General features: G+C 42.0%; 1 protein-coding gene across 2 annotated transcripts in view; it reads right to left on the reverse strand.

Moving 5' to 3' along the window:
* The window catches only part of grk3 (G protein-coupled receptor kinase 3), a 101,542-nt gene extending 78,183 nt beyond the window's left edge, over positions 1-23,359 (reverse strand). For both annotated transcript variants that reach the window (XM_026172667.2, XM_026172666.2), the window contains exons 1-2: positions 21,247-23,359; positions 5,586-5,662 (exon numbers count right to left, since the gene is read on the reverse strand). In XM_026172667.2, coding sequence (XP_026028452.1) covers positions 5,586-5,662; positions 21,247-21,359 — 190 coding nt within the window. In that variant the 5' untranslated portion in view covers positions 21,360-23,359. The remainder of the gene's footprint in view (positions 1-5,585; positions 5,663-21,246) is intronic.
* Positions 23,360-23,408: the final 49 nt, after the last annotated feature.

Consider the following 23,408-nt stretch of genomic DNA (forward strand, 5'->3'; position numbering starts at 1 on the left):
AAAGTCCGTAAAGTGAAATCTGTGTTAAAACTAAGGACTCGTGCCGGTTACAGTCACTGTTTTTACAAGTGCATTCCTCAGAGAAGCAGTTAACACACATAAAAGGGAGAATTTTATCTGCTGCACTTTTTAGATAGTAACGCGGCAGCTCTGGGTTTTCTGTATATTATACGAGTTGCTGAAACTGCTACGCTGACACCTCCATAGCCACGTGATGCTCAGTTGGAGTCTGTGGACAGCTATCTTGTTACTGAAACATGCAAACTTACACATTTGCCATTCAAATGTGTAGAGCACACAACTGACATCAAGCTTCACGCCTTGCAACTATTTCCCTAAGCTGGCCTGGCTAATGCAGTGCTGTTTGAGAGGCAGTACTTCCACATGCGAGAGGACCGAGCGAGCTAAGCAGAAAGGAGAAATGAAGGACCAAAGAGATTCTTCTGCAACATCCTGTGAGAATGATTTGACGCACGTAGATAAAATTAAAACTTGACTCTGTTGTGTTTTCCCGTCACTGATAATGACCAAAGGCACTAAAATAAAAACTGAGATTTCAACGCCACCACAGATGACACCAGAAGGTATCTGCAGCGGCTTCACTCCGATGAGACTTTGCTGTGTTTTTAAAAAATATAATCCTGGTTCCAGTGATTGAAATGATACAGTGCAGGCCAGGCCGGTCACGTCAGGTAAAGCAGGCTGCATACGCCTGCAAGTGTTTCATCATAACAGTCCTCTCAAGAACTCAAGAGTTTCTGTTCACTGACACATACGCGCTCACTCTTTTCACTAATGCCTAGTGTGTTTTCTCATGCGTTTTGATTTTTTTGACATTACCACTGTCCCAGCCACCCCCCACCACCCCTCGTGCAAACATTTCACTCACACTTGCAACTACAAATAGATGTGCGAGGACTATAAAACTTATTTAACAGCACGTCCGTGAATATCAAGTACTCAGTATTGTAGCTTATGATGGAGTCAGAGCACCTTTTCTGACAAACATGCCAGGATCTGAAGCACCAGCATTATGACCAAGACAATGAAAACAGTGGAGAGGAAAAAATGATTTTTCACAGTCGACAGCAGCACTTACTGTGATCACAATCACAATAAGTGCTGACAGTAAGAAGTCCATGAGAGTCCTTAATTAAATCACCTGTTCAGCAAGCTTAGACGTGTAACTGTGGTCACTGCGTCTAACATACTAAAATACAATGAATTATACTCATCAAATAGGAAATTAGGCTTGTGATATTATATGATTTTATCTGACTGAAAAATTTTAAAGGGATTTTTATGTTAGTGTGAATTTTCATAGTTCGTTCAACTAAACAATCTCATTAGACCTATTTGGTAAACTGTGTGTTTTTGGCATTCATGCCAGTTCTGCCCACAGGTGCTGATGTTTAATGCAAGCTCCAAAAAGCACCCATCACAAAGATCTTCAGGCAGGTTGTTTGTTGTAGGTATAATAGTGAAATTCCACGTTTGCTTAATATGAGCACATGGATTTTATTTCTATAAACTAGATGTCTAACAGCGCACATTAGGGATGCCACTTGAGTTCAGAGTGAGGATAAAGCAGGGTTTGTTTTACCACGTGATTGACATGTTGCTAGCCTCAGTGCATGCCGTGTGTCAGCCAGACAGTGCATGCTCTTTGCTTATCGTGTCTGGTTTCAAAACACTAACCACATCCCTACACTCATCTTGAGCCTTAAAAACAGGACTCCACTAAGCACTGGGTCACCAGTGGTCGTGGTGGCTGCATCCACCAAGTGTGTAGACATGTTTCCCACTGTTTTTCCAGCAGTGTCCAACTTACTGAAGACAATTAACACACTGGCCAAAATAAGGATTATTAAATTACTGCAAGAGTGTTAAGTTTCACAAAGGTACCAATAAAGCATGTGCACACCCATACAATGTGCAAGAGCCTGAGTGATAGTATGAGGTGGCAAAGAGAAAATAAGAGAGACTGCAATAAGGACAGCAACAAATTTGACAGAGAAGAGACCTGAAGACAAGGAGAAGGAGGCAGAGAAAATTAACGCAGTCTATTCCCAAAGAGGGCACAGATCAGAGAAAAGTAAGTAAAGCTACTAGAAGCCTGGAGGGCAGCTGTGGTCCCCTGGTACGCCACAAATACTGGCACACAGCCCGTGTGCTCAGAATGGAAACACTCGGAGGAGCCAGCACAGCGACGCTGCTACCAACTGGAGGGCAGGAGGAAACAGGAAATGTGACACTCTACCTTGAGTCATTGCTCTAAACACAAACAAAGCTGCCTTACAATGAATAACTCCATACAGAGAAGTGACAGTAAGCATCTGCACAACTAGCACAGAAAAAGAGTAGTGCCACACTGAGGCTGAACACAATCCTGATTTAGACCCAAGTGCGAGAAGCCTTGTATTACAAATTGCTTCTGCGGCAAAGGAGGACTGAAAAATTTAAGCATTACTGCATCAGGAATATTATTAGGTGGTTTATTTTGAACAACACTGGGGCAAAAAGTGGTCAACAGTTATGAGATCGTATTTATTCTCCCATCACTTTTGAGTGTCAGGTTGTGAGGAAAAAAATGAAGCCTAAAACACAGAGTCAGGAAGAGGGATTTTACTGATTGATGCTACATAACATGGCTGAACACAAAAACATTCCGCATTAACCATCCAGTTATATCAAGTCATTTATCCCATTAATGTTAATAAGCGACAGCTTAATCTGCTACAGGCGATGATTTCTGTTTAAGAGTGTCTGACACAGATGAGCAGCCTTCTGCCAGATAAAATGCTTCCAGCTCTCTCAGAGTGTAGTTAAGCAAAGAGGGGCTTTGAGCTATGTGCTAACAAGTAGAGGATAATATTTACCAGCAAATTCATTTTTCATGACAGCATTTGCTTTGAGCTTTAAAAGCGAGGAAATGTTTGTATTAGAGATGGACCAATCCGATATTACGTAATCGGTCCGATACTGACGTACATTACTGGATCGGATATCGGAGAGAAATAAAAAAATGTAATCCGATCCATTAAATATCCAAAAAGCACCTCACAGAACTTGCAACACAGCGTAACTCGGCTCATAACCGTAGCACGTCGGAGCAGTGTGCCCACGTGATAGAGCGGCTGTGTGTATTTGTAGCCTCAAACCAGCATTTCAGCTCCGATTATCCCAGAGAGAAGTAAAGAAAGTGTGTAAGTTCATCTCTGAATGTTTGTAAAGCATTCCCACATTAAGCTGCTACTTCAATCGTGAAACTGATTAACGATCAGCTGATCGGCTTTTCTGTCGAGTCCGTCTCTCTTGTCTGTTTTTGGCCCACTTCGCGCCAGAAAGAGGAAACCAGCGGCTGAACAACAGCAGCACGTTTAAGCTTGATAAGCTGTTGTTAGAATTTATTTACTTTCTAGAGCAGGATCCTTTTCTATGCAGCTGACGGCTGCTAACTGTGCAGGGGCGGATCTAGCAAAGTTTAGCCAGGGGGGCCGATAGGGCATGAACAGGGAAAAGGGGGGCACAAAGACATACTTTTCTTTCTTATTCTCATTTAAAATATCTAGCTTTTAATAAATAATTATCTGAATCTTACACCCAAAGTTTTAATCTTATGTAAAATGTATAGAAGTCCATGATTGTATATAGTAACTGTTAAGTCTAATATACCCTAGTAAGCTATAGTACTTTTTCCTTTGGGAAGGTACCATCTGTGCAGTCTGCAATTCTGTTGAAGAAAGATGTTGAATCTATTTAATTATTCTTGAAAAATAATTGATTTCTGTGCATTTTTTTTTCCACACTGCATCAAATTAAAGTTGATTACGTTGATTAAGCATCATGAGGTGGAGGGTGGGGGGTGGTTCCTTTTTTTTGCTGGGAGTTTGTAACCCTATTAGTTAGGTTGCTTACTATTTCTGCTAAGTACTCTTTAAAATACCAGAATAGGAAGGATTGAGTAGGTTTAAGTTCATTAGATTGATCAGTGTCGCTGAACTATGAAATATTTTGGGTGCAGTGTATTTACACATACAGGTATAACAGAATAGCTTTAGTGTTGTTGTTTATTTAAACTTGAGTATGAACTTATAGAAAATGCAGCAATATATTAAAAAAACAGTTTTATTGATTAAAAAAACACTATATCGGATTCATATCAGTATCGGCAGATATCCACATTTATGATATCGGTATCAGTCATAAAGTGGTATCGTGCCATCTCTAGTTTGTATGCAAATATGCAATAGAAGGGGGGAAAAGCGCTGACAGTGGTGCCTGCATTTCTTTTGGTCTGAAGTTGTGTTAGGTGGGGGTTTTCTGTTGTTCTTTATTTTTCTTAACATATTTGAAAAACAATGCTGTCAACACGCTTAGTGAAGTATTGTATGTGACAGTCATGCCTATGTTGAAGCTGCCTTTCCTGCCAAAAAATATCAATTTTTGTCCTTAACAGCTCAGTGTTATTTGTTCCTTTATGGAGAAAGTCTCCTTAGATCATGTAAACAGTGCACAGGAACCCTTCACTGGCTTTTGGAGCACTGACTTTAGATAGAATCTCGCTTGACCTGTAGTTTTCACCTGGAAAAGGGGCATTACAATGCAAACAGTCTGACAGACAGCACTCAGATTTGGCTTGGTAGATAAACTGAGACAGTTGAGGCAACACCAACTAGCTTTGCTGTGAACACAAGGAGTGGTTACTGTAGTTCTGCAGTTACCAAAAGCCTTTCAGTAAGACAAATAGTGAAGCCTGTTACACATTTACTCACAGAGCTAGAGTTAAATCCAGTATCTCTTACTTCACTCAAATTAAATGCTGACAATAACAGTGGAGTGATTTATTCATTTTTGTTTATAATTAACGGCAAACACAACTAACCGTTCTATTTTACTGGGACATTACAAGTGGTGGAGTGACAAACCAATCAAACAGTGTTGGACCACGGTAGCAAAGCTTTAGAATAACTGAAAAACACCTTCAATAGGAAAAACGGCAGTGTGTAATCTGTTAGTAAATCTGTGGGTGGAAGCTAAATGAAACCGCAAAGCAGAAAGTGTAAAGCATGCCTAAGTAACTGGTCACAGGGCCCATATGGGGTAAATGCTAATGCTTAAACACACTGTACCATAAGTAAAGTGTTAGCTACCATTAACAGCCTGTTCACACATCATGTCCCAACAAGTTCAATGAAACCAAAAGCAAAAGCAACTCCATTAGAAGCTTCAGCCACTGGAGACCAATGGCGTTTATGTTCTCAGTTTGACTTCAAAAATGAATGAATGAATCATCATTACAACAAAAAATAAATAAATAAAACTTTCCAACAATGCATCCTAAATGAATACACATCACAATATGTTCTGCTATACATTCATCCACTTCTCCAATAGTTTCTTTGTTGGTTTTCTGCACTGAGGGAGATTTTTGGAGTAATAATACTGTAATGTGAGATGTGAAAAAGCAGAACTTCCTGCTACAGGAGCCATCTCTTCCTCTGTAGAGAAATGCTGCTGAATCCTGGTAACCTACGGTATGCATTTCTTTTACGCTTTAGCAGAATGAAAAGGTTGAGACTTACCAATTTTCTGATTGAAAATTTTGTCAAATGTCAGTTCATCTCTCTCCTCCAGGTACTTCTGCATCACACTGCGAATGCTGTGAACACAAGGTGGTGGGGAGAGGAAGAAGCAGATTAATATGCAGCACAGTTAGCAGCTCACTAAGCTACATGCAACAGCAGCCCAGCCTCCAGTCAGAGATCCGTCCCAGGTTTGGAACTCTCCCGTCCCCACACAGCAGGAAAGGGACAAGGACACAAGGGAGGCTACAGCAGAACCTAGAGAGATACACGCTACCCTGGGAGCAGGTGTTAATGAAAATGAGAGCAGGGAGAAAGAATCAATTAGCGCCCCCTCCATAGGCCCATTAACACTTCACCAGCTCACTTCATACACAACAACAGCAGAGGAAGGCTTCACCTACAAACACCTCTGCATGCACACTGAGCATGTGCGAGGTGAACCCTTAACCGCAGTGGCCAAGATGATGATACAATAGCAGCGACCTTATCAGACTTGTGCATCATTTCTCAATGCATTACAGTGCATAACTCATTAATGGGACACACCACAATAGTTAGCTTTTCAACAATGTATCAGTGTAAAATACTGAGCACTCTCCTATTGAAATGGTATTTTCAGTCTATTTCTAAGCATGTGAATGATTCATATTCAAGAGTTAACTAAAACACATTAGAATATGTAAAAAAAAACAAACTAAAAAAAAACGCAGGCTTTACATTTTTTTCATGTGTAAAAAGGAAATGATGCGCTAAAACGATAAGTCGATTAACATCCGTCGTTTCTGTCTACAAATGAAAACAACAAATTAAACTTCCAGTGCACACACCCAGCATCAACCAAAGCACTGTCCACTGGCTACAAAGGCACTTCCATCAAACATTTGCATGAATTACAGCATACATGCCATAAGACAGCCACACACACACCCAAGCTACGACTACAACTAAACGACTTCATGCCCAACTGAAAAAAGGGGTGCTATGCAAGCTACTAGAGCAGGGCGATATGGCAAAAAATATTTATCACGATATATATTTGAAAATTTGCGATAACGATATAACCGACGATATAATTGATGCGAGACAAAATACAACTCCACAACATTACTAGCGCAAAAAGACAACCTTCCATTTATTTTCACTTAAACAAGAAGCTGGTTTTTATGTAAATTAAAGCTTTATAAAAATGTAACAGTGCAAATGCAAATTCCTTGCTGAAAGTTTAACCAAAAGGCATTTCCAGTAGAAATGTGCTGACATATCCTGAGCATAACCATGTATAATATCCACTGAAGTTAAAAAGAGGTGCTTTGCAACATTAAACTGCAGTGTGCAGTACGCATTTTTCGGACCATAAGGTGCACGGGATTATAAGGCACATTAAGCGAAACAAAGCAGTCAGATAAATCAAACTTTATTAAACTCATTCTTCTTGCTTCCTCCACTTCTGTACCATTGATTCATTAATGTTGAATTCTCTGGCAGCTGCTCTATTCCCATGTTGTTGCAGTATATTAATGACTAACCTCGTATTGTGGATGGATTATCTCAGTTGTTCTCCTGACTGAAGTTTGGTCCGTTTACAGCATCCTGCCATGCGATTGCATTTGTCTCTAACTATCAGGAACTTTAACGTTAACTTTTATAAGTGGAAAAGTGTTAGTGTTCGTCCTCCAGCTTCACTGTTTATGTTATGCTAAATGTCGCTAGCGATCACGTAGCACATCATTATATACCAGCTAGCCCAACTTCAGTAACCCTACAAACGTCACTGCTGTTTAGTTTCCTGTCTTCATTTATGTTGGACGTGATAGCAGAGCTCTACGTTTGATTTTTTTCAGAAATCTCTCAGTCAGAACATGCTATATCATGCTTAGGTAACTAGTGAAACTAGCGAGCTAACTTCCGATAGCTTCCTGCTAACTTCTAACTCCGTTAAATGTAATAACTTTTGTTTTCATGGATGCCTGGAAGTTAAACTTTATAGTTACACCTGGTAAAGCAGCAATGCTGATCGTTTTATTAAAGATGAAAGAATTGAGACAGTTTTTAACTCTCAGTGATGCTGCAGTGTTGGTTGACCTGAAGCGACGGAGTTTAGGACCCAGATTACTCCCAGATTTAAGAGCATCTTAGTCCGACAAATATGACAATAACAACGGCCGCTTGCATGTTCTGCAAAAAAAATGTGCTTTGTTGTGTATCTGACGGACAAACACCAAACCAGTTCCACATCACTGAAGTTGCACCATTTTTACAAATCAATTCTGGTTCATCTGTTTCACTCAACAATCGGCCATGTGCGTATGAAAACAAAGGCACTGCGCATGCGTGTTTTACTCCCATTCTATCGCGATATTTCATTTTTCTATCGTTGCCTAACATTATACCGGTATTACCGTGAACGGTATAATATGGCCCAGCCCTACAAGCTACAATTCAATTATATTTATATAGCACCAAATCACAACAACAGTCGCCTCAAGGCGCTTTATATTGTAAGGTAGACCTTACAATAATACATTCAGAGAAAAAAACCCAACAATCATATGACCCCCTATGAGCAAGCACTTCGGCGACAGTGGGAAATAAAATCTCCCTTTTAACGGGAAGAAACGTCCAGCAGAACCAGGCTCAGGGAGGGGCGGGGCCATCTGCTGCGACCAGAGAAAGAAAACAGGATGAAGGACATGCTGTGGAATAGAGCCAGAAATTAATAACAAGTGTGATTCAGCAGAGGTCTATTAACACATGTTGAGTGAGAAAGGTGACTGAAAAGGAAATACTCACTGCATACAGACTTCCCAGGTCTTATTCCCACACAACTTTATCTAGTTATGTGGTAGAGCAACTTAAAAAGGCAAAAACTACAGCAGGCTGAACCCTGAATAAACCAGCACAGTAGCAGTTTCTCCCCATGGAGGATTACTCTGAAAATACAAAAACAGAACCTATCTGGACCAGAGAGTGGAAACACTAACAGGCCACAGTAAGTCAGACACCAACAACAAGACCAAGGTATACACAAATTTTGTTCAACGTTGCATCACACCCAATATGGTGGACAACTCTCAGGCAACGTGAGCATGACATTATGTGAGAAACATGCTGTAACGGCCAGAGCTGAGATGGTAAAATTAGCCAGCAGCCCAGTGCTCTGCATCCTGGGCTTGTTTGGGCTGATTTTCATGGGAAAGTGGGAATGAACATCAACTGCAGCCACAGCAACAGGAACAAGAACCTAGGAAGTAGACACTTCCTCTTTTAGAGGTTTGTGTGCCCCACTGAATCATTAGCAGCTGACTCTGGATTATTCGCGCTAAACTGCACCACATAAAAGCAGCTGGTAATATTTACTGTACAAGTCATGAATTATTGGACAGTAAACACATGTGTGTGGGGTGGAGTGGGGGGGAGGGGGGAGGAGACTGCTACACTGTATCTAGTTAGTGAGGTTAGCATTGAGTTTGCTAATGAAACATAGTGTATTAAAATCAAATGAAGAGCATGTTGGAAGAAACCAAGCACATAATCTTGACTGCTCAAGATTTGAAAGATCACCAACTGCAGTGACACATACAACACTGAGCAAACACACGTTTGTGGCGGAAAGATAAACCCTCAGAAGCACAGTCTCACAACACTGTCATGATGGTGTCACAGATGCATAGACATCGATGTGAACAGCTTTCATTGTTTTATACCAGTGCAGCCTCCAATAACAGCAGCAGCATTAGCTCACGGGAGCAGATGACCGGAGCAGATCAGAAAACAAAGCCTCCCAGTGTAGAAATGCAGTGTGACTGACAGTGACTGTGGGCAAAAAGACAGAAATAAAGCAGTATTATTTACAGGCATCCCCATGACACTGACAATCTGTGAGTGGCATGGTGTCAGAAGGGTATGAATGTAGCATTAACGCTTGTAGGCACTACCTTCACTTATTGTGCGTCTTTATCTGCTTTGTCCACAGTCTCAACAGTCCCCACACATTTCTGAGGAGGACCGTGGCTGCAAGAGGTGGTGTTCAAAAGTCTAGCATTGCACTGGGCAGGTATCGGAATAATAATACATCCTATTTCTCCATCTTTAAGCATGATAACCAGCCGGTGGGACCAGTACATCCAGGTACTGAGGATCAACCAATGAGCCACAAAGCAGAGATACTAAAAACCCGGGACACTTTTAGGTTTTTAGATGACCTATAACAATGATGGATGCAGCTGACAGAAGACAACTGATATCAGCTTAAACACACATCTCCTCCAGTCTTGTGTCAGTGTGTCGCCACGACCTCACCTCACACAACTTTTTTGGAATTAGAGGCGAGATAAACAAGTGTGTCTACATTACACTCCAATTTCTTTTTTTCCAAGTCAGTACAGCAGACAGAAATATCACCTGATTTCTCACTGATGATGATTGATCGATCACCCGTACGCATCGAGATGCATCCGTGTTGCAAGTGTCGGGCGTGTTTACAGGTTGAATATGCCCCTGCTGTAAGGAAGCTTTCATTTCTTATGAATCTCAGAACTTAAGACCTCAAAGAGGAAATTAGACAAACATCACCTTAACTGGCAAGCTGTCACCACTCACCCTGACCATCATCAATCTCAGCACCCACTAGCACAACCATTACAACACAATTCAACAAAATCTTCTGCTGCCTCCTCTGCGACCTTCATCAAAGCCACTCAACGGTGATTTCTGCAGCGACAAAGTAGCGCCCTGGAGGCAGAGACCCTCCCAATGTTAGGTGACCTGATTCTTTACCTCGCTACACCCCCTGACTGCATTTCACTGCAGAAAAAACAGGTTTGGTACACACTTGCTATTACATTGAAGCTCAGCCTGTACTAAGCAGAAGTGATGCTAGTCGCAGTAACAAGCTGCAGGTGGTTAAAGGGGTTACAAAACCAACATGTGTGAGGTCTGACTTTCAGCTCTGCATTGAAAGGTCACACACAGGAAAGGATTCTGAAATAGGTTAAGTCTGATCATGTCTCTGCATTTGCTTTGGCCCCGTTTGGCGGTGGGTCAGTGCCAGTGTAAGAGGCACAAACGGCCGGCTTTCATTAGCTGTTAATCTGCACTCTGACGCTATAACAACACTGTGCTGGTGACCATTCCAGGCTCCAGGAAGTATGCACATGTGTAAATATTTAACATATTAACAGCTTGTCACTAGCATTTCTGTAGCCGGCTGTGTGGGCATGTAATTGAACTGTGCTGATAACATACTGCACAGTGCCAAGGTTCTGACCCAACTCAAACCTGCTTCAGACATTTTCAGCCCATGTCTATAGTTCTCACGCTGTGGGAGAGCAACAACTAACATTTTATTTGCTCTGTCAATATTTCTCAAGAAAGCTTAGTTTATACCTGACAATACAAATAGGACCTGAGTAGGTGGAAGGAACACTTGTTTCAGCTCATTTGAGCCTGCAGACATGTAATTACTGTCTTTAACAGGAAAACTCACTTTGCCAAAACTTGTTTTTCTGGCTGCTGCTCAGCCTCAAGTGGATTCAGAGGGGGCAAAGACAGCCACTTATAAGAAAACCTGAGCAATTTTCAGATCTGCAATCATTCTCGATTAATTCACTCTGGAAAAAGTGGTTTTACTTTATAACTGGATAGAAATGGTCCATTAAATGCTGTATTAAATAGCAATATCTCAGTGCTGTCTGAAAAGCAAAAATATTAACAATGGCACTTTCAGGATTAAGAGCTTATGGGATTCTTGCACAATTTACTGTTTGGCTCAACAACAGATTTTAATGACATCTCAATGCAGAGTACAAACTGCAAAATTAAAAAACTGATCTGCAACGACTGGGTAGCACAGTTGAAATGATGCATCTATCAGTGAAAAAAAAAAATCACTGGCTGCAGGAGCCTGGCAGAGGGGTCGTAAGTCATCATGACTATAGCAGGGCGATGTGACCAAAAATATTTATCACGATATACATTTGAAAATTTGCCATAACTGACGATATAATTGACACTAGACAAAATACTTTACAACTCAACAACTTTATTAGTGCAAACCCCCCCCCCCCAAAAAAAACCCCCAATGTATTTTCACTTAAACAAGCAGTTGTTTTTTTTATGTGCATTAAAGTTGTATAGAAATTTAACAGTGCAAATGCAAATTCCGTGCTGACAGTTTAACCAAAAAGCATTTCCAGTGGAAATTGGCCGACATATCTTCAGCATAACCATGTATAATATCCACAAAACTTAAAAAGAGGTTATACACACACACAATATGGTAATATTATGTTGAAGCACAGTACATATCACTCCGCGAGGCTCCTGCCTACGATAGCCGTAATGCTCCGACAATCCATCAAGCAGTGCAGGTGCGTAGCTTAGCAAAGTCGTGCTAAAACATTTGACAGATTTTTAGCGCCGTGTACCACATAAAATCATTTCAAGGTCAGTAAACACAACCAGAATTCATACATAAGGCACACAGGATTATAAGGGGTACTGTCCATTATCAGAAAAATCAAAGGATTGATTTTAAGTGTGCCGTATTTTCCAAAAAACACGGTAATAACGACGGCCCGCTAGCATGCTCTACCAAAAATAGTACTTTGTTGTGTATCTGACGGACGAAAGCTAAACCAGTTCCACACTGAAGTTGCAGAATTTTTACAAACCAATTCTGGTTCATCTGTTTCATTTAACGATCCGCTTTCGCCCTTCTCATTCTCCGTCGCCGCCATGCTTTTTCCGCCATGTGCGTATGAAAACAAAGGCACTGCGCATTTTACCCGTATTCTATCGCGATATTTAATTTTCTTATCGTTGCCCAACATTATACCGGTATTACCGTGAACGGTATGAAATGACCCAGCCCTAATCATGACTCAAGCGTGACAAAGACATCAAAGACATGCTCCCTATTTTTGAAACAGCAGCAGGTGGAGAACTGGTCCATGTGGCAAAGCATGCTCAACTGGGCTGCAAAGAACAACACAGACTACTGACCATAGAGGCAGTCTCACCAGAGACCAACAATGACACACAGGATGGATTTTATTCATATGAAAACTGTTAAAGATTCCACTTATAGGTCTGATTCCTTATTGACTCAGCAGGAATCCTCCAAATGTCAGCATTAGTGCAGATGTTTTGGGGTTTGGGTTGGGTCCACAAACAGTATGTATGCAACTCCGACCTGCCTGCATGACACTAACATTAGGCTAACAAAATATTTCTTCTCAGTAACAACCACAATGCTCAGCTGGGAAACAGTGGGGCTCATGCAGTGTTATCAAATATGAGCTTTTCATTTAGACTCATACTGTGTTAGCAAGGATGCTTCGGCATATTGACGTCTTTTTATACTGAAAAGGAAAACAGTGACATGTACTAACACTGCTGTCCAGTGTAAAACTGAGCCCGTCTTTGCTCCGCTCCCTGCTGCATGTTCCCAGCAGCACAGACCATGGGAAAAACAACATAAATAAGATCAGAGGGACGGGATTCTGAATGACGTGCTGGTCTATCGTTTGACTATACAACAATGACCAGCATGCACCACTGCAAAAATATAAAAATGTTAAATAAGTGTGTTTTTCCCTTCATATTTAATATTTCACGTCTGCACACATGCACAGACACCACCCTGAACTCTGTGTCTCATAGAGAGAAGGCAGTTGTTTTTTGTACTTTAGCTGGAGACAGGAATTGGAAGATGTGATTGGCTGAGGGCCGTTACTGGTGAGGCCAGCTCTGGCTAAGACTCGGTCAGCATTAACTTGATCTCTGTAACATAACAGCAGGTCATCCTGTCGCCATCCCCCACACTTTTCTTCTCAGCTGCCGCCAGTGTTGCCGTCAAAGTCTCGCCTCACTGCCAGAGGACTCAGCGTGGCCCGCTGAGAATGTGGCAGCACCATGCTATCTCCAAAGTGCCACATTTAAGTGCAACCTTCCGGCCTCTGCAAGTATGCTGCAGGAAGCTTCACACATGCACGACTGTTACAGCTGTGCATGCATTACTGGTTGCCCATTCCCATGCACGCACCCACGCACTTTTAATCAAGTTCTGCTTTTTTTTTTTTTTTTTTTTTTTTTTAAACAGAAAAGCCTGTCTCTTTTACTTGCCCTTCACATTTGTCATGATTCATTCCATTCAACCATTCCACATTCCTCTGAAAACATTCAACATACGCACAATCACACTCCAACACATAGACAATACCTGGGCTTCTGTGTATAAAACATTTTGACTCCCGCAGAAAGGAACATCCCCAGCACTGTAGTACAACTGAGGAGAATATTAGTTGGGTTGTTCGTGAACAAGACGCTCTCACGACTCGTTGAGTAACGCCACTGACGTCTGACGACGTCACATTTTAGTACCCGTTCGGATCGCTTGGAACCCCGGTCGAGCAGGTACTATTTTAATACCTAGTACCAGGTACTAGGACCTAATGGAAAAGCCTAAAAACCGTGGCGAACCATGGCGATTCAATCCAAGATGGTACTAATGGAAATGGGGCTTCTGAGTCACTGAAGCAGACCCCTTCATGGTGTGTGCTGTTGGTGCCTGTTTGAGTGTTTCTAAGGGCTCATCTGAGATAAGTCATGCTTGCTGTTTGGTACAGACCATCCAACAAGTTGTGCTACAGTATTGCCAGGTCACATTTCTCCATTTTATTAGTTTTGCACTTGCATTAATTAGAAGATGTGTGTCTATAAATCTCCTACTCAGTTTCTGCATGCAGCTGCGAACATGATCCTAATGAGCTCACTTCTGGCTCCAAAGAACCATAATGGCTGCAGCTGAAAGAAGCTTCAGAAAGTGTGTGATGCCACAAACACTCTGTCCAGCTCTTATGCTCTCTATAGTGCACGTGTACACACAAACAAGTACTGGCTGTATGTAATGGTGCAGACAGGAAATTAAAAACTAGGAACTAAACAAAAGATAAATGTATAAATGAAGGAACAAACTAGTTTTAAAAGGCATATTAGATTAGCAATCTACATTTGATCACTATCCTCTAGCTTGTTGTTCAGTGACACAACCCAAGCCTGCAGTCACAGACTCTACCAGGTATGTGGTAGATAGGAGGAAGGGCTGGAAACACTATGACCTACAGGCACATCCAATGGTCTCACCACTTTTTGAGGAAATGCAGTAATCGAGGATGCACATGAAGCATGTGGGTGAGACACAGATACAGCCCTGTTAGTAAAGTCCAAGTTTATATCACTGAATTTTGTCAAGATAGCATTCTGTGTGAGGCTACATAATAGTCTGATCCTTTATTATTTCCAACTCCCATTAACTTTGTCAAATGGGAGATATAAATGAGTGTATTCAAGCTGACTTCATGAGCACTTCAGGAAATAAGCAGTGCATCTGCAGGTCCACTTAAATACAAACCAGCGCTCTTCATCACAAACTTGTTTGTGTTTACAGTTATAATTCATGCAGTTGTATTGGACAGCTTATTCTCTTAATGTCCTCACTGACATGTTGGAGGCACATTTTCAGCCTGGCTTCACTGACTGGTTTACTCATCAGCTGTGTTACACTGCTTTCACAGGTCCATTAGCTGAACCTTTTATCTCTGCGGCTCCTTTATGTTAATGTGTAATGTAATAAATAATAAAGCTCATATCTAGCACAGAATCATTTGATAAACCACTCTCACAAAAACATTACACTAATGATCGATTGTGTGGTTTGTTTCCTCATACAGAAACGCCTCCGCTTGTTACAGGATTCAACCTGGTGTGGTCTTTACATGGAGCAGAGCTGCCAATCCTTGGATTAACTTGCAGCCTCCATGTTTCCCTGAAGACTAAATGTCTAATGAGTGAACTCAATTAGCCCGGCATACAGTTTCACTGGCAAGTCTACACTGAGTGCTAAAGCTTTGCTCTGTTTGTGGAGACGAGCACAAAGGTCATCCACTCTAACAGAGTGCTCCTGTGCAACCGCAGAGCAGTTCAGTTCTGATCAATAACATACCAGCACCTGGGTTTGCCATTTCATTTTTCTAAGAACCTCTACAGCTCCTCCTAATACAGATTTGCAGATTTGAAAAAAAAGCAGCTAATGGTCATCCAATCAAGTAAGGGTCTGCAATTTAGAAACAGCACCACGGCTCTCCAGCTGCTGGAAAATCAGCATGTTTATGGAACCCAGTGTTCAAGTGATTTTAATCCCAGCAAAAATGGTTGCTGACGATTTGATTTTATTATGTGTATACACCGCACCACACTGTTTTAGTAATATACTCAGCTCAGTGCTTGGTCTCGCACACACAAATATCAATTTGGAACTCATCAGCGCATGTCAGATGTTGCGTCATATATCATCAGTGGGGTGGATGCTGGGGGCTGTCAGTTTAAAGATTCCTTTTCACTCCCAGGTGAGATTGAAGATATAGGCTTAATTATGGCCAAATATTATTTTTCGCCACAAGGTGATCAGGACAACTGCAGACTAATTTACAACAGTGAATACATTTGAAAATAATAATATAGGTACATCCCAATACAGGTCTATATATGATCATTTCATAGTCCCTGTGGATGCAATGTTATGTTCTCCATTTGCATTTCTTTAATGTGTCAATGTACGCCACCCATATGTAACCCAACATCACCAAAATTTATATGTGACAGCATTTTGTTCGACTCATGCCTAAATACAGAATGAAGAATCGGAAAAAGCGTCACATCTCTACGAGGTAAATGAAGCAAAATCTCAGTAAAAATCTGACCACTCAAAACCTTATGTGCTACAAAAATACACAAATATGGAAAATTGATTCTTTGGTGAGATCCAAATACATAGAAATTAAATCCAGGAAAAAAATGCAGAGCGAGAACTGTGAGCTGTTCCAGGCTAAGTGAGGGGAGAGGAGACATCACACTTCGTTCACCTGTGAGACACAGGACTCGGTTGAGAAGCCACCAAACCAAGGACTGATGCTAAATGGCCACTGAGCCAGCCAAACAGAAAACACAGAGGTCCAAGGGAAGCTGCAACACAGCAGCTAATATTTATCTTAAAACAAGAATTGCCATGTGGTAGCAAACTTAGCGCCATGTGTGGCAGTTATTTGGGCATTTATTTAGAAATTCCGTATGAATGAATGAATGGGGGGTGTCATTCATAACAAAGACTGTACTCCACAATTACCAGTCATGTCTGAGATTACAACTGCAGTACTGTGCTGTAAATATGCTTGAAACACAGGTTATACTTTTGTGCATGCCAATAATTGCACACCATACAGAAACATGGAAAAGCTTCAGAATGAAAAATCAACACAAAAAGTAACTGTTTCAAGACAAACTCAAAAATCCAGTTAACTGACCAGACCTACACTACATGCTGCACACATGATCACTAAGTCCTGTGTTTGCTTTGTGTTTCCACTCCCAACAAACTGCAGCAGCTTTCACATTACCACACCAGGAGAACCAAACCAAACAGGCAAACGCACCAGTTGTTTGGACAATACCACAAAGGTTAATCACAAAAAACACTTTAACCAACGCACAAACCAATGTTTGAATGAATCACCGCAAATACACAGCTGGCTAAGACCTTTTCTGAGTCTGACTGCTGAGCGGCTCTTTTGGAGGAGGAAAGCTGCCATGTCTGCCATGAACTGACTCAGTACTGTGTTTCTCTCTGATCCACGTACTGAGGACTGGGTATTCTCTCCAGCTGATGTATGGATGTCCAAATATACCTGTGGCCTGGCTAGGTAAAGTCTTTGTATTGGAGACGCACTTACTGTTGTAGTGGTACATGTTAGTGTTCTTGTATCATCACTGACAGCTGCCACACAGCAGTCCACAAGCAATTAGCCAATCTGCTGCTATAAAATATAAGTGTGATATTATCTAAAAGCCCTAAACAGATTTAGTCCTCTGCAAGGTATTGTCTCAATTATTAAACAATGTTCAAAGCAAAGGCTGGAACACACATTAAAATAAAGCAAAAGCCTATGTTTTAAAATCTGTGACAGCCACAAAAAAGGGCCAAAAGTTTAGTAACTGGCGCACGTGTATGTGCTACTGCAAGACTGCAGTTTGCTCTCTTTGGCTCTGTTGTGTATATTTGTTCATGTTCTCTGAAAGTGCTTCAGATTTAGCTCTCTGGACCAGAATACAGTTACTATCAGCTTGAACTTTAAGCACCATGAGAGAACTGTTATTTTGATTTGGTGTTTTCTAAAATAAATTGGACACAAATTATTTCGCAACTGAACTATTTTGTTCTGGGGGAAAAATAAAATTGGACAAAATTTGCAGCCAAATGATGCCGGTTCTGATCTTTGGGTTTACATTGTTTTTAATTCTCCTTCACTGCCAATGAAACAAAGAGCGTTTCACAGTTACTGATTTCCACAAACACGGTCTCTGAATCGCCCTCTACTCAATCGTGTACATTTAGAGAAGATAGAATGAGCATAAATAACACCCAGATAACTTTTTTCATCTGCCCTTTTTAGCCACACCATCACGTACACAGAGTTAGTGCAGGGTTGGGTGCTTAAGGGCTATGAATCTCCAAGTCATAATTATTGTGTTATTCTGTGACTGAATGCTCAATGTAATGGAATAACGGTTAAGACGAGCTTCAGGTTCTGCGAGTTACTTTTAATACCACACTGGAATGAACTGAAAACAACAGCACATCAACTTTCTTACAACCTTTTACAACAGTGATGCTTCAGAAACAACATGAAGCTCCTGATTCACTGATTTAGGTTTGTTACAAATAATGAAAGTGCTTTAATTTGAGCCCATTTCAGAAGCACTGACAAGCTGACTGTTAGAGGAAATCACCGGCCACTGCTGCCAGACCTGTCAGAGGTGGGAACTCTCTGCAGAGCGTCAGAGCCTTTGTTTGTGCACTGAAGGTGTCTAAAGTCTGCCAAGAGGGTGGGGCCCTCCTGCTGTTATGGCATGTAAATACATCAATGAGTTACAGGGAGCAAGGACTGATTTTTGACCTAATTCACTCTACATGAACAACGATCAAGGCACACGCATTCAATTGGTTATCAGAGAATATGCTTTCCTGTAATCATTTCAGCTGGAAAAAAATTAGCAGCACGTATTCAAGTGTCTTTCTGCTGGGCTGCCAGATTAACAAAGATAAAGTACCAGCAGAGCAACATTATTGGACACACAAATTCAAAATTATGCTTTTTTGAACTTCTACTGCTAACTCAAACTTTACACACCTCCATCACTGAATGAAGAAAAGAGTAGGATAATATTTCTCACCGCACTATGAGGTGCAGATTTGCCTATAAATGACAGGACTGATATTTAGTTCTACAACTGTTTATTGATTTCTTACTACTGAAAGTCTTCTTTTCCCCTCAGCACATCAGCTAGTCACAGGCACCTGCACTATGAAATGACTTAAAGATACCCCGGGTATCTTTCTGTTATCTGGATCCACTTACCCCAACAATGGCAATCAGGATAACTCTTACATGAAGCTGGTTATGAACTCACTAAGGCACAAGCGTGTTGACATGACAGGCTTGGCGCTGGCAGCGTCTGACCAATTACACAGATTATTGGAAGAGGATTATTACTTAAAGCTGAGCAGCTAAATATATAAAATTTACAACAGTAAATATATTTGAAATTATTAACATAGGTATGTGCAAATACAGATCTACATATGATCCTTTCATAGTCCCGTGGCTGCAATGTTATGTTCTCCATTTGCATTGTTTTAACGTGTTGCATTCAATGTACACCACCCATATAACTCAACATCACCAAAATTTATATGTGACAGAAATCTGTTCAGCTCACCCAAAAAAAAAAAAAAAAAAAATACAGAATGAAGAATCTGAAAGTGTCAAACAAAGACAATTACATAAAATGTTAACAACTGACAATGTGTTCCAGGGCATTTTAAAGAGTAACATGAAAGTAATGTAATGAGTAGTGTAATGAATTACTTTCTCCTGGGAGTACTTAAGTAATATAGTGCATTATTTTTGAGAAAAGCGTTATTCTAAATACATTTCTTTTTTAAATAATGACCCCAACACTGATTACGCCAACATGCAGTGGTGAAACGTGTTTTTGTTTCCACCTTTAATCGGACCAGATTTCTTGCTCATTTCGTAAAGCCCTTTGCTTTGGTTGAGGTTGCTGTAGGAGCTTCTTCTCTTGGTATTACATCGTCACAGGACACTGACACCGCTCTTGCTGTCAGAGATGGCCAAGCCTAACTCGTTAGTGTGCACAAAGACATGGTGTCGCTATAATATACATATATACACAGATGGATATATATAGATATATAGATAGAGAGGGAGAGAGACAACTGTATATATACACCCTACTTCATATTAAGATTCTAGATTAAATGTTGCATTAAAAAAAATAGACCTCAGAGTTATACTGTGTACTACGATAAGAAGATGTATTAATTTTATATTAGTTAAAGCTTGTATTTAAAGCTCACTCTGAATATGTCAGCTAATTCTCACGTCAACAGATGGACAAAGTGATCTAAAGGAGGAAGAGTCATAGTGGAAGCACTGGGGTGTCAGATGTGACTGCGTCAGCAGGGAAGAAGAATTCTGAAAGGGACTACAGAAGTCAGGACTAGCTCTGAGTCAATCTGACATTTGCAGCTTTCATATGCAAAAATAACATGGAAATAAATACAAAACACCCCAGAATCCAGCCTCAAAACCGTAAGGAAAAACCCGTTTGCGATTAAGAAAAGTGGAGTACAAGGTAATAGCTGGAAGCACAATGAGCTCAGATCAGATCAGTGACAGTGGTACAAACTATCCAGCTAATCCACACCTAACAGCACCATTTGAGTTCAGCATTTGACTGAACTCAAATGGTGCTGTGAAATTTTCACAGACCTCATATGAAAAGCAACCATGTCAATAACCAAATTTCAACCACATCCCCTTCAATGAACTTGCACGCTACAACCTGGACTGAAGCGACACTTTCAAGCCTCTGCTGCAGGGACAAAAGGATGTACAATTATATACAAATGGTAAGAGGTGGTGGGGGTGTACTATTTCAATAGGACTCTAGCTTTTGTCTTGAGTAACACCCTCCTCGGTGAGCTAAACGCTTACAAACAGCAAAGATGAGATCAACAGCTGTATAGAGTGGTAATAAAGATGCATCAGAAGGATTTACAGCAGCAACGACAACACTTAGCAGCTTCAAAGAATGAATTACACTGGCTACAAGACACAGATTTAGGATCAGACCTTTAGTCAAGAAAGCCCGGGAGCAAAGAAAACATGTCTGACAAGCAATGGACACCAGAAACGATGGCAAACAAAATGTGCAGGTAGCTCCAACACTGTGGATCATTGGATTAACTTCTTGTTAACTTTAAGCTCTATGACAATGATGGTTGAAATGCAGATTTTACGAGGCCGGGGTTTGCTGCATGTTCTTAGAAACCTAAAGTGAGAAAAAGCTTTACAGTCATTTCGGTCCCCATCAAAGGTAAGGCACAGGTTTGAGAGGAAGCACGCCTCCATCGCCATATATGGTCGCGTAGCATGCACAGAAAATGTCATCCATTTCACAAAAACACACACATACACACACAAAAGCCCAGCATCAAAGCCCCTATGGATGTGCTTACCTAGGCTCAGGCAAAATGATTTTCTTGCTCGCCCGGGCCGCTGGAGTAGATTTGCTCTTCTCCATCGCCATCAAGTAACTGACATCAGCGAGCACCGCTTCAAGGTCCGCCATCTTTCGACCCTGGGACGACCAAATCGATTAAATAACCGGGCCGGGAAGGGTGGCTTCTGATTTAGGGGCTTAAAAACAACGTCCTCGGCCAGATGTGACCCACATCAAGGGCCAAGGCGCGCTGTGGGGGCCGGATGAATGGACGACGGCGCTGACCGTCTGCTGGGAAACGGCGGCGTTGTCTGCAGCTCCAAGTCTGTTCAAACTACCATCGTTGTCACGTAAAAGAGGAAACTTACGAGGGAAGACATAGGGTAGGGGTTAGTCGAAATATCTGCAGTAAGCAGGCCCGCTAGATCCACCGTCCTTGCGATTCCATGTAGCGCAAGGGGCGAGAGTAAGGACCTGTGATGTTTCTCACACAGGTAGGTGCGATGCACCACACACGGGCGCTGTCAGGCTCTACAGGTCTCCGGGGACTTGCCTGGTCCTCCTGTGTCCAAACGACTGGTCTGTCTCCAGTGCGGCATGTGCTTCAGGAAGAAGGGAATGAGGGAAGGAGGGGGCAGGGGGGTGTTCCTTAAAATGTAAACACTACTGTCGAAAAAATGTTCTAATCTTAGCGGACTGCCTGCTCCTCTCTGCAACACAAAATCAGCCACGCCGTGAGAAGACAGGCTTAACGATCAGTGCAGAGGGGCTGGTGAGACACTGCTGAACGGGTTAGATGTGGATCATCAAGGTGCCCGTTTGTAGTCTTGTGCTCCTGCAGCAAAACGCTAATCTGTCAGGCGCGACCTGGCATAAATAAAAGCGTGCAAGCCGAGGTTAGAGATAAGCCAGGATTCATGATTTGCATTCCAGAGTATCCACACAGCGCTGCTGTTTGTGCCCCTGTTGCTGCTTTCCTGTGCAGCGTTAAGGCTCAAACCTTCCTTATCGTCTCGTCAATCACGCACAAAAAAAGTCACCGGAAAAGATGCGGTTAAACTGCTGACAGAGGTTTGTCGCCAAATTCTGTCCAGGTGTAAAGGAATTGAATCAAGCGATCACAAACCAAATCCAGCGGTACATAGCTAACTGGTTTCTAGCCGCTGCCACTATAGATATTTGGGTTCGTTCGCTGGTTAGCTACCACGCTAGCTAGCAAAATGAAACCTGCTAGCCACGAGGCTAACTAACCACCAGGATTCAGAGCGGCCAGTCAGACACTCCTATTTTAGGCTATTCCGCTTCAGCAGACATATAAAATCAATCCCGTTGCAAAGACAGTCACTTGCAGGCAGACAAACAGCAGCGATTTTTTCAGCAACGTTAAGCTAACGGCCGAGGCGAGGACACTGGAGACTCGTATTGGGGAAGTCTTGCAGCGTTTCCGCTAAACAGTCTTCGACAGTCCGGTGAAGTCAGAACGAGGATAGAGATGCAAAACAATAACCCATAGCTGCTTCTTCGGTTACCCCGAACGTTAGGGGGACCCTCCCTGCCTAAAGACCCAGCACAGAGTTACTGAGTGTGGGGGTGAGGGTGACGCTGATGATGGAGGAGGGGTAGGGAGCGCTGGCCAGTAGTCTGCTTGGTAAACGCTAACTTTTCTTCCTCGCTGTAAACGCTGGCTGACCGACTGCGCGGCGAGGCAAACTGTCAAATTCTTTAGTCCGTGCAATGTTAAGAAAAAAACAACAGAAACAATATTTATAGTGATGAGGTTAACAGTACGCTGGCGCGCGCCTCAGAGATGTGAAACTGAACGTTCAGATCAGGTCTTCTTGCTCCGCGGCAGCCCCGCGCGCCTCCTGCCTACCAGGTTCTCGGCGTTCGCAGAGCCACTCGGCTGCTTAAACGCTCCAAGCCTCTGAACGAGTCTCCTTCCGCAGCCTCTGACTGAGTGCCAGTCGGTCAAGTCCGCTTGTTTCAATTAAGGTGTTCGTCGCCTCTAGTACGACACATGTGTGGCTTAAAGCCTCCTCTCTATTTTTTTTTTTCTTTTGGTGTTTTTTGCTAGCACAGTGGCTCTGTCTGCTTTGTAGTTCGACTTCCTCCCACTGCGGCGGGGAGAGGCTCGTAAAACACGGAGCGGCTCTCTCGGCTGTTGGAACGGAAGCGCGT

This window comes from Astatotilapia calliptera, chromosome 7, assembly GCF_964374335.1.
Source record: "Astatotilapia calliptera chromosome 7, fAstCal68.1, whole genome shotgun sequence".
In the NCBI taxonomy this organism is placed as follows: Eukaryota; Metazoa; Chordata; class Actinopteri; order Cichliformes; family Cichlidae; genus Astatotilapia; species Astatotilapia calliptera.